Source organism: Microcebus murinus, chromosome 10 (genome assembly GCF_040939455.1).
Source record: "Microcebus murinus isolate Inina chromosome 10, M.murinus_Inina_mat1.0, whole genome shotgun sequence".
Lineage (NCBI taxonomy): Eukaryota > Metazoa > Chordata > Mammalia > Primates > Cheirogaleidae > Microcebus > Microcebus murinus.
In genome coordinates, this window is record NC_134113.1 from 102,046,333 (window position 1) to 102,060,141 (window position 13,809).

Below are 13,809 nucleotides of genomic sequence, written 5' to 3' on the forward strand. Positions count from 1 at the left end.
GGATCCCTGTAGAGAGACCCTAGGTCACCAAGAAGGAAGCCATGTGAGCTGCAGGGAAGACAGCCTGGTGTTGATAAACTCACCAGCAACTGGCCAGACCTGCAGGGCATGCACACACCGCGGCCATGAAATCACTCCTGTGTGGGCCCTCCCAGGCGGTGGCGAGGGGAGGACAAGGGAGGGGAGAACAGAGGAGGGAAAGCAGGAGGGTGGAATGTGGGCTGGGCCAAGTTTAGAATTACAAGTGCCACAGAGGCGTTCTTCAGCCACACTTTAAATAGCCAGCACCTTCCCCGCCCCCTTAGATAATTCTTCTCCCCTGACTGGACCTCTGGCAGCAACTTCAGAAAGGTTCGGAATGCTTTCTTCTCTTTTTCTCTGGTTCTGAGTCTCACACTGCAGGTTGGCGGGATCCACTTACAACCAGGGACTTTTGATCCTCTCCCAGAAAATACGTTTCTGACATGTATGCGTGCATATGCAAAGACTGTATGCTATTTTCTTCACTTTCTGAAACTTGGGAAGGTGTTGACTTAAGGGATAAGTGCAATTTGGAAAAAGAGAACCCTAGATTGAGAGGAAAGACATTTGGGCTTGATTCTAGGAAAATGAAGACTTTCTTCGTGAAATGAGATGATCATTCTTTGACAAGATTGAAAGTAAAAATCTGAGTGCCTGTTATTCCACCAAGTGTGTGTGCGTGTGCGTCTGTGGTCCTCATTCAGCCTTTATGGCCAAGTATGTCCTATCATCCCCACTTTTTTTTTTTTTTTTTGAGACAGAGTCTCGCTTTGTTGTCCAGGCTAGAGTGAGTGCCATGGCGTCAGCCTAGCTCACAGCAACCTCAAACTCCTGGCTCAAGCGATCCTCCTGCCTCAGCCTTCCAAGTAGCTGGGACTACAGGCATGTGCCACCATGCCCGGCTAATTTTTTCTATATATATTAGTTGGCCAATTAATTTCTTTCTATTTATAGTAGAGACGGGGTCTCGCTCTTGCTCAGGCTGGTTTTGAACTCCTGACCTTGAGCAGTCCGCCCGCCTGGGCCTCCCAGAGTGCTAGGATTACAGGTGTGAGCCACCGCGCCCAGCCTCATCCTCACTTTTATAGACAAGCACACCAAGGCTCGGAGTCATTCATGAACTTCCCTGAAATCAGGCAGTGGTACGAGAGAAAACACAGGCTTGTCTGAGTCTATAGCTCTTGTCCTTTCAACTGCAACATGCTACCTCCACAGCTACAGCGGGGCTCAGGGGTCAAGTAGAGGGCTGCTGCTTCCTTTAGGTCTGGGAGTGAAGGGGTGAGGGTGGCTTTCCACCAGTCGGAGATGCCCGTCCAATGCAAGGTGAGGCCCAGAGCTAGCACCTGTCTTAGACAGCCTTCTCTAAAGGACCGAGGAGCCCGCTTGGGACCAATGGCTTGAGTTTCTCCTTTGTAACCCACAGACAATCTTTGGAGCCCATTCCCTAATTTATCAAATAAGCAAGGATGCCTACTGTCCCCTGACTTTCTAACTTCCTGGATCCCTCGGGTAGCCCAAGTGGGGAGGCAGAGCCAAAGGAGCCTGGCTCCCACTGAGAAAGTTCTGTTAGCATGAACTTGGCTTGAGGCCCAGAGAAAAGTCCACCGCCCACTTCTCCAGAAAAGGGGCTGCCGTATAAAATGAGGTGAGCCGCTAGAAGATGCTTAGACTCGACTTGCTGATGAAGCTAGGTGGCCAATGTGATGGAGCGGGTGGAGCTGAAAGAGCAGGGGCAGAGCCACCTTGTTCAACCTCTCCGAGCTGCAGCCTCCTTGTTTGCACAGTGGAGGCAAGACTGGCGCTCACACAGCGGCCGCGAGGACGGCCTCGTCACAGCAGTGCCCGGCGTGAGCGCGGCTGGGCTCACCCTCCTGCCCGTGGCGGTTGGCGCAGGCCATGCCCTACAGGCAGGTCTGCACGCGGCTCGTTTCGTCTGTGTTGTCTTCTCCACTGGGACAGACATCTGCATTTGTCCTCACCAAAAAGAAAAAGAACCCACGGTTGGTTTTCCTTTTATGCTGATGTCAGAGAGAGTGGAGGGAGCCCTGGACAGATGGCCTCGTCTGCTCGCGGGCTCTGGGCCCGCCTGGCTGCTCTCATTCCTCTGACAGGCTGTTTTAAAAACTGGCTTTTTACAATGCTCAGGACAGCCCCACACCAAAAAACTGGTGTCTATTTTTATATTACAAAAATAAAACATGTTCTTTGATAAAAATGTAGAAAATATAGGTAAGTAAAATATTCCTATAATCCAACCATTGAAAGAGAAATATTTTGGTGGATATCCTAATCTTTCAGTGCATATAAATACTTTATAAAATATCTGTGAGGCATGATCATATCCTATGTATGGTTTTTGCTTCATATATTATGAACATCCTTTTGTTTCAATATCCTTTTTTCCGCAACATAGTTTTTAATGATTATACAGTAGTCTATTGTAGGAATGTGCCGTAATTTATTAACCTATCTACCATGTTTGGACGTTTGTGTGCTTTCTAATTTTTGCTGTGATAAGCAATAAACATCCTTAATGCCAAGTCTTCTACTCACAGTCACAATTGTGTCCTTTGAGTAAATTCCTGCAAGGGCAAGTGGTGCTTTGAGGGTCTGTAAAGCCCCATTCTCCTAGTGGCCCCCAGCACTGACGTGGAGAAACAGCACCGGGCTTGCAGGCAAGGCAAGGGTGGCAGGAGAACCTGCCCGGCACTGGGGCCAGGCGAGCGCTTCAGTGTCCACAGGCCCCGGCGGGAGAACCTGCGTGCTGGAAGCAAGTCTGTGCTTTGACGTCAACACTTTCTCCCTGACATGGGAAAGGGACATTTGCTCTCAGTAGCCGTTGCCCAGCCTCTGCCCGTCAGAGAGGCTAAGGAGGGCCTGTCCGCCGAGAAGGGAGGAGGAATTCACCCTCTTCCAGGGCACTGGTCCCTGGGAGTGCTGGCGAAGGGAGGGGGAGGCTTTCCTTTTGGGCTTCCCAGCAGTCACCGAGCGCCCGCTGGCTTTCCAGGTGGAATGGACAGCAGAGTCCCAGGCGCAGCCAGCAATGGAGAGACAAAGCCTGCGTGTCCAGTCGCGGAAAAGGCGGAGGAAGATGGAAGCTTGGAGCGGGGACACTGGAACAACAAGATGGAGTTTGTGCTGTCAGTGGCCGGGGAGATCATCGGGCTGGGCAACGTCTGGAGGTTTCCCTATCTCTGCTACAAAAACGGGGGAGGTGAGAGCTGCTGCGCCACCCCACCTACCCCTGGAAGGAGGATGCTTCCATCTCCTGTCCTTCCTGTCCCTCAGGGAGTCTTGTAGACACAGGATGCTGCAGTTAGAAGGACTTAAAGTCGCTAAGGACACTGCAGGAGACTGAGTCCTAGATAGATCAGCGACTTTCCTGGGGCTGGTTCTTTTATAGTATGGCGCCCTAAACACATGGCACCTTGGAGCCTGGTGCGTCAGAGTCTGGATTCTGGCTCTGCTAATTCTCTCTCAGAGCTTCAGTTGCTGCTCATGTCAGTTGATATAATAATGCCTACCTCTCAAGGTTGTTGTAGGGATCAGAGACAATGTGTGTAAAGTACGTAATAAATAGCAGCTATGTTGGTGAAGATGTTAATAACAAACCATCCTGTGGTCTTAAGATTCCTCAGCCTTGGCCTGCGTCTTTGCCCTTCTCTACTGCGCCCTGACGTTCCCTACACCGTCCAATACCCAACCCCCCTTTACACCAGTGGCTCTTCCCTTAAAAATTTCCCACTACACATTTGCACACGTGTGTGTGTGCTGTGGGCGGAGCATTCACTTTAGCTCTTTACCAGGTCATCATTGAGTTCATGCCCCTGAATTCCAGCCCCCTGGGTAACTTTGCTATATACCCATGGCACGGCAGTAATTTTGCAACCACCAACCCACGTTCAGGGAATTCCACGTCCCCATGGGGAGCCCTGGAGGCTCCGTGGACCAGGGGATGAAGAGCACCTCCTTGCTGGTGGGTGAAGCTTATGAGGGTTGGGGCTCCCGGGCCTGGCTTTGTGATGAGGCTGTAGCCTGGACTGGAACATGGCCTGCAGGGGGTGTCTGCAGGGGAATGTTGAGGGGAAAGGCCATTTCACAGGCCCAGGATTGCAGGGGACAAGAAGCCTCCGAAGGCATCAGGCTTGAGTCTCACAGTGATTTGGGAGAGAAGGCACCGGCACGGAGTGGAGGAATGGGGACACAAGGAGCTGCTCTGGGCCCATAGAGTCTTGTTCCCAGGTCTGTGGCAATCAGGAATGGCCCTGGGCTTGGAGGTTAACGTGTGTTGGTCCGGAGGGATGGGAACGTTCTTTCTTCCTAGGAATTTCTGGCTAGTGGCCTGGAATCACAGGACTTTGCTCGGTCCATGCTGTGAGGGGAGGGGGAGGTCTTCCCCTCCTTGCCTTGCCCTCGGCCCTCTGCGTGCTTGCTCAGGAATTCAAGCCTGAGTGCTCTTCCTCTGCAGAATTGGTGAAGAGTGGGGCCGGCCCAGGGCACAAGCAGGGGTCTGTAGCACTGGGCCAGGTGCTATGACTCTGTGTCTGGAACCTGGAAGCCAGCTTAGCCCCTCACATGGCAAAGGGATTAGAAGGTGAGCAGCTTTTCCCAAGCCTCTTTGGAATTGGGTAAAGCTTGGCCTGGGAATTAGCAGGGATGGGGGTGGGGGAAAGGGCTTTGGAGGCCTAAGGTCCAATGCAGAGCTGCTGGCTGGAGAACGGGTGTTCGGGGAGCAGTGACAGGAGTGCTGGGGGAGGGTCCGTCTGGCAACGCAGGTGCGCAGCGGGGCGCGTGCTGGCTCGGTCTGTGTTGGAAGGCAGGCCCAGGGAGGGAAGAGCGCCTGCCGCCCCGGGCTTTGCACGTGGTTGTGTGTGTGGGAGGTGGAGGCAGCACGGTGGTTGCTGTGGCCTCTTCCCCCTGGCGAGGCCCTGCCATCCCACATGCAATTAGGACAAGATTGGGAGGACAGAAGAGAACTTCTCAGGGGCCCTTCGGACCAGTCGCGGTCTCTTATTTAACCCTTACGCCACCACTCATGGTCTCGTCCCTTGACCAAGCGCAAGACCCCGGTGCTCCTCTGCCCTGCTCGCCGAGGGTGCCAGCAGCGGTGTGGAGGGCTCCGAGGGACTCTGAGCCGGGCACAGGCCCAGGTTTGCTCTGAAGGGCGTGAGTCTCGCTGGGCCCTGGCTGAATTAATGACAGGCTCTTTTGCCTAGGTAAGGGCAGCTGATCACAGATTCGTGCAGTCAGCAGAAGGACCTAGACCTGCCTGTTTTTCTGTTTTTTGGTGTTCCCAGCACTTTAACCATTCTGTTGTCAGTTAACGCCTCTCCTTTCACCCCCATCCCCCACCCAAGCACAGCAAGCTGCTACAGAGATGGCCTAGCGCTTCACCCGGTTGTCTGCCTCTTTGCCAAGGCAGAGACTGATGCCTCTTTCTTTCTTTTTTTTTTTGTTTTTTGAGACACAGTCTCGCTGTATCACCTGGGCTAGAGTGCCGTGGCGTCAGCCTTGCTCACAGCAACTTCAGACTCCTGGGCTCAAGCAATCCTCCTGCCTCAGCCTCCCTAGTAGCTGGGACTACAGGCATGCGCCACCATGCCCGGCTAATTTTTTTAGTACTTTTAGTAGAGATAGGGTCTCGCTCTTGCTCAGGCTGGCCTTGAACTCCTGAGCGCAAGCGATCTTCCTGCCTCGGCCTCCCAGAGTGCCGGGATTCCAGGTGTGAGCCTCCATGCGGACCTGGTGTGTCTTTCTGAGCAGACACGTTGCTGCTGGTACGGGAAGGAGGGTGGGAGAACGGGACGTTTGGATTGGTTTGATTCCATTCCTCCTGGCTCCATGATTTTGTTTAAAGCCTCGGTTCTCAGATCGGGGATCGGGCTCCTAGGGGTGACAGGAGCCAGTGCTGGAGAAGGTGCTGGGTGCTCTGGCTGCACCGCGCCCTGGTCCTGTGTTCTGTCAGCCCACGGCTGGGCCTTTCTCCGAATCCACAGCCTCATGCAAGTGCTTCTGCTGGGGGTCAAGGGAGGCTAACAGAGGAGCTTCGTTAGTAGTAGCATCTGTCCCGTGGGAAAGGGGACGAAAAAGTCCCCAAAGCATAATCTTAGTTCCAAACTAAAAATATAAGTGAAGTCTTTTCCATTTCTTCCAGCTTTAACGTTTGGTTGATCTAATTAGAAGTGAGCTCCAGAGCAGGGAAGGGGTGAGGGAAGACTATGATAGAACACAGTATTAACAGTGCTACCTGAAAACCGCAGTTGAAAACCAGGAAGCTGGCCAAGTGATCTAAAGAAGCCCCATCTAAAACCAGCAGCAACAGGGAAGCTTTCTAGGGAGCTGTGGGGCACGGTGCCCACTGTGCTGCTCCGAGGTGAGTGCTCTGCTGCCAGGACTGGCCGCCTCCTGCCATCTCAGCGGGCGGCCTCAGCACACACCTGGCTGAGCCCGAGCCTGACGCACATGCCAGGGATCGTGCTGAGTGGTTGGGGCGCATGCGTAAACAGAACAGACCAGCTCCCTGTCCTGCTGGGCCTTCCATTCTAGAGGAGGGAGACAGGCGCGAAGAGCACGGAAAGTGGGCAGACCAGGCAGCGTGGAGAGTGCAGGGAGAGCTGGGTGCAGGGACCAGAGTGTGGGTGTGGCTGGCCCTGGCTGCTAGAGACGCAGTTTCTCAGCACCCAGGATACCTGGGGTGGAGCCACCTCGTGAGGCCGCAGCGTATGTGCCACAGCGTGACCTCTCAGAACGTCCTGAAGGGGACGGTGGGCGGCAGGGAGAGAGAGGGCTGCGGCAGCAGGAGGGCGGCAGCAGGGCGGCCGTGAGCCGTGATGGTGTTTGTAGATCCCAAAGAATAAAGAGAAATGAGAAGCACTTTTCTTCATATAAAAGTGATAACTGCTTTGTAGTACATGACAGTTTGTTACCACTTTACACTAACTGCTCAGTGCCCGCTGCTGGTCAGGCTGATGTTGGTTGCATTGTGCCACTGTCCATGGAAGCTGGCCCTTCTGTTGCTCGGGTGGAGTGTCCTCAGCTTATATCTTAGAACATCGGCTGGCACGTTGCAGGTGACACCACAGAGCGTGCTCCTCTAGAGAAGGGTGGCCGGCAGAATGAGTCCTTCCTAGGGTGGGGTGTGGTCTTTCCCATCTCAAGGTGGAAAATGCCAGCACATGTTAGAATTTTGCAGAGCCTAGCATGGATGATATGGGGTGCAGGTAACTTTGAACTCCACCCACCACCCCCAGGACTAACTTCATTTTTGTTGGTGGTGACTGGCGCAGGGCTAGGGCAGGGGGAGGCAGAGAGCCCTTCGGGACTACCTGGTCTGCAGCTGGGTGCCCCTGGGCTCCATGCCCTGCTGCCTTCCACGATTCTAGGGCCAGTAGCTCCTCCGGGTGGGTGTGGACGTGGTCCCTGTGGCAGGCTGCCCAGGAGCTCTGTGCGGCAGGGGAGGCGGCGCAGAGGAGACTCTGGGACCCTGCAGTCGAACAGTGGCTCGGTCTGTTGGGGTGAGCAGGCGGCATGAATATGGGAGGGCTTCAGCTGGGCTGATAACTTTCTCTCTGGAATGTTTGGGGCTCCCAGTGACTTCATATCAGCTACTGGGTTCTCTCTTCCCTAGTTTTTCTCTTGAGTTGATTTGTGGACTTGCTAGGCTGAGTTGTTTGCAAACTTTGTTTCTTTGCCCTCAGGGTCATCCCTCAGTGCTCCCTTAGTGCCTGAATTATGGCCCAGCGGACTACAAGCTGGGTCTTCGGAAGGTGAAGAACCAGAGGACCCTGCTCTCCATCAGCTCACAGTAAACACAGCACATGTGGGCCATTATCAAGTGGACCACTTGATAAGTTGTGTGTGTGTGTGTGTGTATGTGCGTGTGTGCTCACGAACCCACTGCTGCAGTCAAGATATGAACACAGCCGTCACCCCCGAGTCTCCTCCTGTCCCTGTCAAATCCCTCCCCTCGCTCCCGACCCCGCTGCTCCCTAGTGCAGCCACCACCCACTTGCTGTCACCATACATCCGTGATTTGCATTTCCAGACTTTAAATAACCGGAATCACACCATTTGTACTTCTCTCAGTCTGGCTTCTTTCACTCAGCATAATTATTTCCAGATTCATCCATAGTTGTCATGTGTCAGTAATTTATCCCTTGTTAATGAGACTTCATATATTCCAGATACAAGTCTTTTATTTGATACGCATTTTGTAATACCTTTTTTCATTCTATGTCCTATATTTTCATTCTATGTCCTATCTTAACAGTGTCTTTTGAAGTGAAGACATTTAAAATTTTGATAAAGTCCAGTTTATCAGTGTGTTCTTTCATGAGCCACGTGTTTGGTGTCACATAAAAGAAATCTCTGTCTAACCCAAGGCCTCATATTTTCTTCTAGAAGTTTTATAGTTTTAGGTTTTGCATTTAGGTTTATGATTCATTGTGAGTTAATTTTCTTATACAGTGAAGGTAGGGATTGAAGTTCATGTTTTTTGGTATATGCATATCCGCTTGTTCCAAAGAATAGTTGAAAAGTCTATCCTTTTTCTGATGAATTGCCTTTATATCTTTGTCAAAAATCAGTTGCCCATATGTATATGGACCTGTTGCTAGATTCTATTCTATTCCATGATCCATATATTTACTGTCTTAATTACTGTGGCTTTTTTTTTTTTTTTTGAGACAGAGTCTCGCTTTGTTGCCCAGGCTAGAGTGAGTGCCGTGGCGTCAGCCTAGCTCACAGCAACCTCAATCTCCTGGGCTCAAGCGATCCTCCTGCCTCAGCCTCCCGAGTAGCTGGGACTACAGGCATGCGCCACCACGCCCGTCTAATTTTATATATATATATTAGTTGGCCAATTAATTTCTTTCTATTTATAGTAGAGACGGGGTCTTGCTCTTGCTCAGGCTGGTTTCGAACTCCTGACCTTGAGCAATCCGCCCGCCTCGGCCTCCCAGAGTGCTGGGATTACAGACGTGAGCCACCGCGCTCGACCAGATTTGCTAAAATTTTGTTTAGATTTTTTTTGTATTTGTGTTCATGAAAGATATTGGCCTTTAATTTTCTTTTCTTATAAAGTATTTGTCTGCTTTTGTTATTAGGGTAATGCTGGTTTTATTAAATGAGTTGGGAAGTATGCCACCTTTTTCAGTTTTCTGGACAAGTTTGTATAGCATTGGAATTATTCCGTCCTTAAATGTTTGGAGAATTCACCAGTGAAGTTATTTGGGCCTAGAGTTTTGTTGTTGTTGTGGGAAGGTTTTAAATCAAAAACCCAATTCTTCAATAGTTTTAGGGCTATTCAGATTATTTCTTTCTTTCGAGTAAGCTTTGATAGTTTGTAATTTTTTTGAGGAATTTATCCATTCTACCTGCATTGTCACATTTATTGGCATAAAGTTATTCATATATTTTCTTATTATCCATTTACTATCTATAGAATGTCTACTGATGATACTGCTCTCATTTGTCATACTGGTAATTTGTGTCTTCTAGAAGTTTGTCAATTTTATTGACTGTCTCACAGAGCCTTGGTTTCATTGATTTTCTCTATTGTTTTCCTGTTTTCTATTTCATTGATTTTCACTCTGATTTTTATTATTTCCTTTGACTTACTTTGGGTTTCATTTATTCTTATTTTTCTCAGTTCTTAGGTGGAAGCTGAGGTAATTGATTTGAAACTTTTCTTCTTTTCTAATAATAACCATTTAGGGGTATAAATCTCCCCCTAAATACTGCTTTATCAGCATTCCACAAATTTTGATACATTGTGTTTCACTTCATTCCATTACAAATACTTTCTAATTTCTGTTTTGATTACTCCTTTGGCCCATGGGTCATTTTAGAAGTGTGTTACCTAATTTCCAAATATATGGGCATTTTCCAATGTCTCCCTCTTATTGATTTCTAATTTAGTCACAGAACATACTTTGTATGGCTTGAATCCTTTCAAACTTACTCAGATTGTTCTGTGGTCTGGGATATGGCCTATCTTGGTGAATATTCCATGTACACTTGAAAAAAGTGTATATTTTGCTCTTGTGTTGGATAGAATGTTCAATAAATATCAACTATGTCAAGTCACTTGGTAAGGTTTTCAAATCATTTTTATCCTTTTCTGTCTTCTTTCTGTCTTTTATATCATTTTCTACTTATTCTATAAATTATTGAGAGAGGGATCTTACAATCTTTGATTTTAATTAGGAATTTATCTATTTCTGCTTGAAGTTCTATCAGTTTTTGCTTCATATATTTTGAAGCTCTGTTATTAGGTGAATACGTATTTAGGATATTATGTCCTCTTGATGAATTGATCCATTGATCATTATGAAATGATTTTGTCTACTCTTAGTAGACTTCTTTGCTTTGAAATCTACTTTGTGTGATATTAAACACTCCAGCTTTCTTTTGATTAGTATTAGAATGGTATATATTTTTCATCCTTTTACTTTTAACCTCTTCATGTTTTTTTAAATTTGAAGTGGATTTCTTTTAGGTAGCATATAGTTGAATCTTGCTAGTTTTTTTTAAAAGCCAATCTAACAATATCTTCCTTTTAATTGGGATATTTAGACCATTTACATTTAATACAGTTATCCATATAGTCAGGTATAAATATATTATCTTACTATTTGTTTTCATCTCTTTTGGATTAATTGAATATTTTTTATTAACCCATTGTTAGATTTGTTACTTTTTTGGCTTATTAGTCATACCTCTTTTTTTTTTTTTTTTTTGAGCAGGGTCTTGCTCTGTTGCCCAGGCTAGAGTGCAGTGGCATGCTCATAGTTAACTGCAATCTCAAACTCAAGCAATCCTCCTGCCTCAGCCTCCTGGGTAGCTGGGACTACTGGCATGTACCACCATGCCTAGCTAATTTTTTAAAATAGACTCAGGGTCCTTTTACGTTGCTCAGGCTGATCTCGAACTCCTGGCCTCAAGCAGTCCTTCCAACTCAGCTTCCCAAAGTGCTAAGGTTGTAGGCATGAGCCACTGTGCCTGGCCAGTCATAACTCTTTGTTAAGTTATTTTAGTGGTTGTTTCAGACTTTGTAGTATACATCTTTAACTTATCACAGTTTATCCTTAAGTAATATTATACCACTTTATATATAAGAACCTTAAAATAGTACTGTCCTTCCTCTCCTCTTGACCTTTGTGCTCTTAGACATTTTACTTTTTCATATGTTATAAACTCCACATTACATTGTTATTATTTTTGTTTAACTAAATATTTTCAACTAGTCAATTATCTTAAAGATATTTGAATACTAAGAAAAATATTTTCATATATTTACTTATGTAGTTACTATTTCTAAAGGCCCTTATTCTTTTTTTTTTTTTTGAGACAGAGTCTCACTCTTTGCCCAGGCTACAGTGTCATGGCGTCAGCCTAGCTCACAGCAACCTCAAACTCCTCGGCTCAAGTGATCCTTCTGCCTCTGCCTCCCAAGGAGTTGGGACTACAGGCATGTGCCACCATGCCTAGCTAATTTTTTCTATAATTTTTAGTTGGCCAATTTATTTCTTTCTATGTATATTGGAGAGTGGTTTCAAACTCCTCACCTTGAGCGATCTGCTGGTCTTGGCCTCCCAGAGTGCTAGGATTACAGGCGTGAGCCACCACGCCCAGCCTTAAGGGCCCTTATTCTTTTGGCTAGATCCATATTTCTATGTGGAGTTATCATTTTCCTCTACCTGAAAGACGTTCTTTAACAATCCTTGTAGTGCAGGTCTGCAGATGATATATCCTTTCAGGTTTTACATGTCTGAAAAAGCATTTATTTCCCTTTTTTTTTTTTTTTTTTTTTTTTGAGACAGAGTCTCACTCTGTTGCCCGGGCTAGAGTGAGTCCCGTGGCATCAGCCTAGCTCACAGCAACCTAAAACTTGTGGGCTCAAGTGATCCTTCTGCCTCAGAGTCCCAAGTAGCTGGGACTATCAGCATGTGTCACCATGCCCGGCTCACTTTTTTTTTCTATATATTTTTATTTGGCCAATTAATTTCTTTCTATTTTTAGTAGAGACGGGGTCTTGCTCTTGCTCAGGCTGGTTTTGAACTCCTGACCTTGAGTGATCCTCTTGCCTCAGCTTCCCAGAGTGCTAGGATTATAGGCGTGAGCCACTGGGCCCAGCCTCCCTTTCATTTTTGAATAGTATTTTTATTGGGTTTAGAATTCCAGGTTGGCAGCCTTTTCCTTTAGTACTTTAATAAATGTGGCCCCCTGTCACTGTCTTCTCTCTTGCATTGTTTCCAGTGAGAAATTTAATGTTATCGTTGTCCTTTTTCTTCTGTACATATATGTCTTCCCCTGCCCCTGTGTCTGGTTATTGGTAAGATTTCCCCTTAAAAATTCTTTATTACTGGTTTCAATGATGTGAAGTATAATGTCCCCTGGTTTAGTTTTCTTCATGTTTTTTTTTTTTTTTTTTGAGACAGAGTCTCGATTGTTGCCCAGGCTAGAGTGAGTGCCGTGGCGTCAGCCTAGTTCACAGCAACCTCAAACTCCTGGGCTCAAGCAATCCTTCTGCCTTAGCCTCCCGAGTAGCTGGGACTACAGGCATGCCCCACCATGCCCGTCTAATTTTATATATATATATTAGTTGGCCAATTAATTTATTTCTATTTATAGTAGAGACGGGGTCTTGCTCTTGCTCAGGCTGGTTTCGAACTCCTGACCTTGAGCAATCCGCCCGCCTCGGCCTCCCAGAGTGCTAGGATTACAGGCGTGAGCCACCGCGCCCGGCCTTTCTTCATGTTTTTTGTCTTGGTGTTTGTAGAGCTTCTTGGATCTATAGGTTTATAGTTTTCATAAAATTTGCAAAATTTCCAGCCACTGTTTCCTCAAAAATTTCTGAACCTTTTATTTCCTTCAGGGACTCTAATTACAAGTACATTAGACTACTTAAAGTTATCCCAGAGCTTAGTGACATCCATTCTTTTTAAAACATTCTCTTTTCTCTTTGTGTTTTATTTGGATAGTTTCTACTATGGTTAAAGTTCACTAATCTTTTCTTCTGCTATGTCTACTGACATTAATCCCATCCAGTACATTTTATATCTCACACATCATAGTTTTCATTTCTAGCAGTTTGATTTGGATCTTTTTCAAGATCTTTTATGTCTCTATCTTACTTTTGGAACATATGCAATACAGTTATAAGAACTTTTTAAATATCCTCTTCTGATAATTCTAACATCTGTGAAAGTTATGAGTCAGGATCAATTGATTGATATATCCACTCATCATGGGTAATGTTTTCCCACTTCTATGCTTTCCTGGTAATTTTTGATTGGATGCCAGATATAGTGATTTTTTTGCCTCATTTGTTGCTAGATATTCTTATATTTATGTGAATGTTTTTGAGCTTTATTGTGGGATCAGTGAAGTCAGTTGATCTTTCTGCATCTTGCATTTAAGGTTTGTGAGGTAGGACTGAAGTGTTCAGTCTAGGAATCATTATTCCCCATTACTGAGGAAATGACCTTCTGCCCAGAGAATCTCGAGATTGTTTGGCCTGGGTTGTGGGAACAGGCACTGTGTGCGCACTGTTTATCTTTGGGGTGGTTCTTCCCCTCACTGTGAGTAGTCTCCTCACACCTTTGCAGTGACCAATCCTCGGCTGGAAGGTGGAGGGAGATCCTCTGCAGATACCCCTCCCCACATAGCTCTCTCTTTCCTGGTGTTCGATCCTATGGGTTCCTCTGTCCACTTTGCCCATAGATGAAGGTCTGTGGTAGAAAAAAATACCAGAATTTCTGGCTTCAGTAATCTTGTCTTAGCCAA

At 46.9% G+C, this 13,809-nt stretch overlaps 1 protein-coding gene across 2 annotated transcripts in view; it reads left to right on the forward strand.

The window, feature by feature from the left end:
* The first annotated feature begins 303 nt into the window (after positions 1-303).
* The window catches only part of SLC6A13 (solute carrier family 6 member 13), a 34,970-nt gene continuing 21,464 nt past the window's right edge, over positions 304-13,809 (forward strand). The window contains exons 1-2 of one of the 2 annotated variants that reach the window (XM_012748283.3): positions 304-351; positions 3,029-3,235. In XM_012748283.3, the coding sequence (XP_012603737.1) occupies positions 3,034-3,235 (202 nt within the window). In that variant the 5' untranslated portion in view covers positions 304-351; positions 3,029-3,033. Of the gene's footprint in view, positions 352-2,247; positions 3,236-13,809 lie in introns of those variants that run through there. The other variant, XM_076007827.1, reaches the window with a different exon arrangement.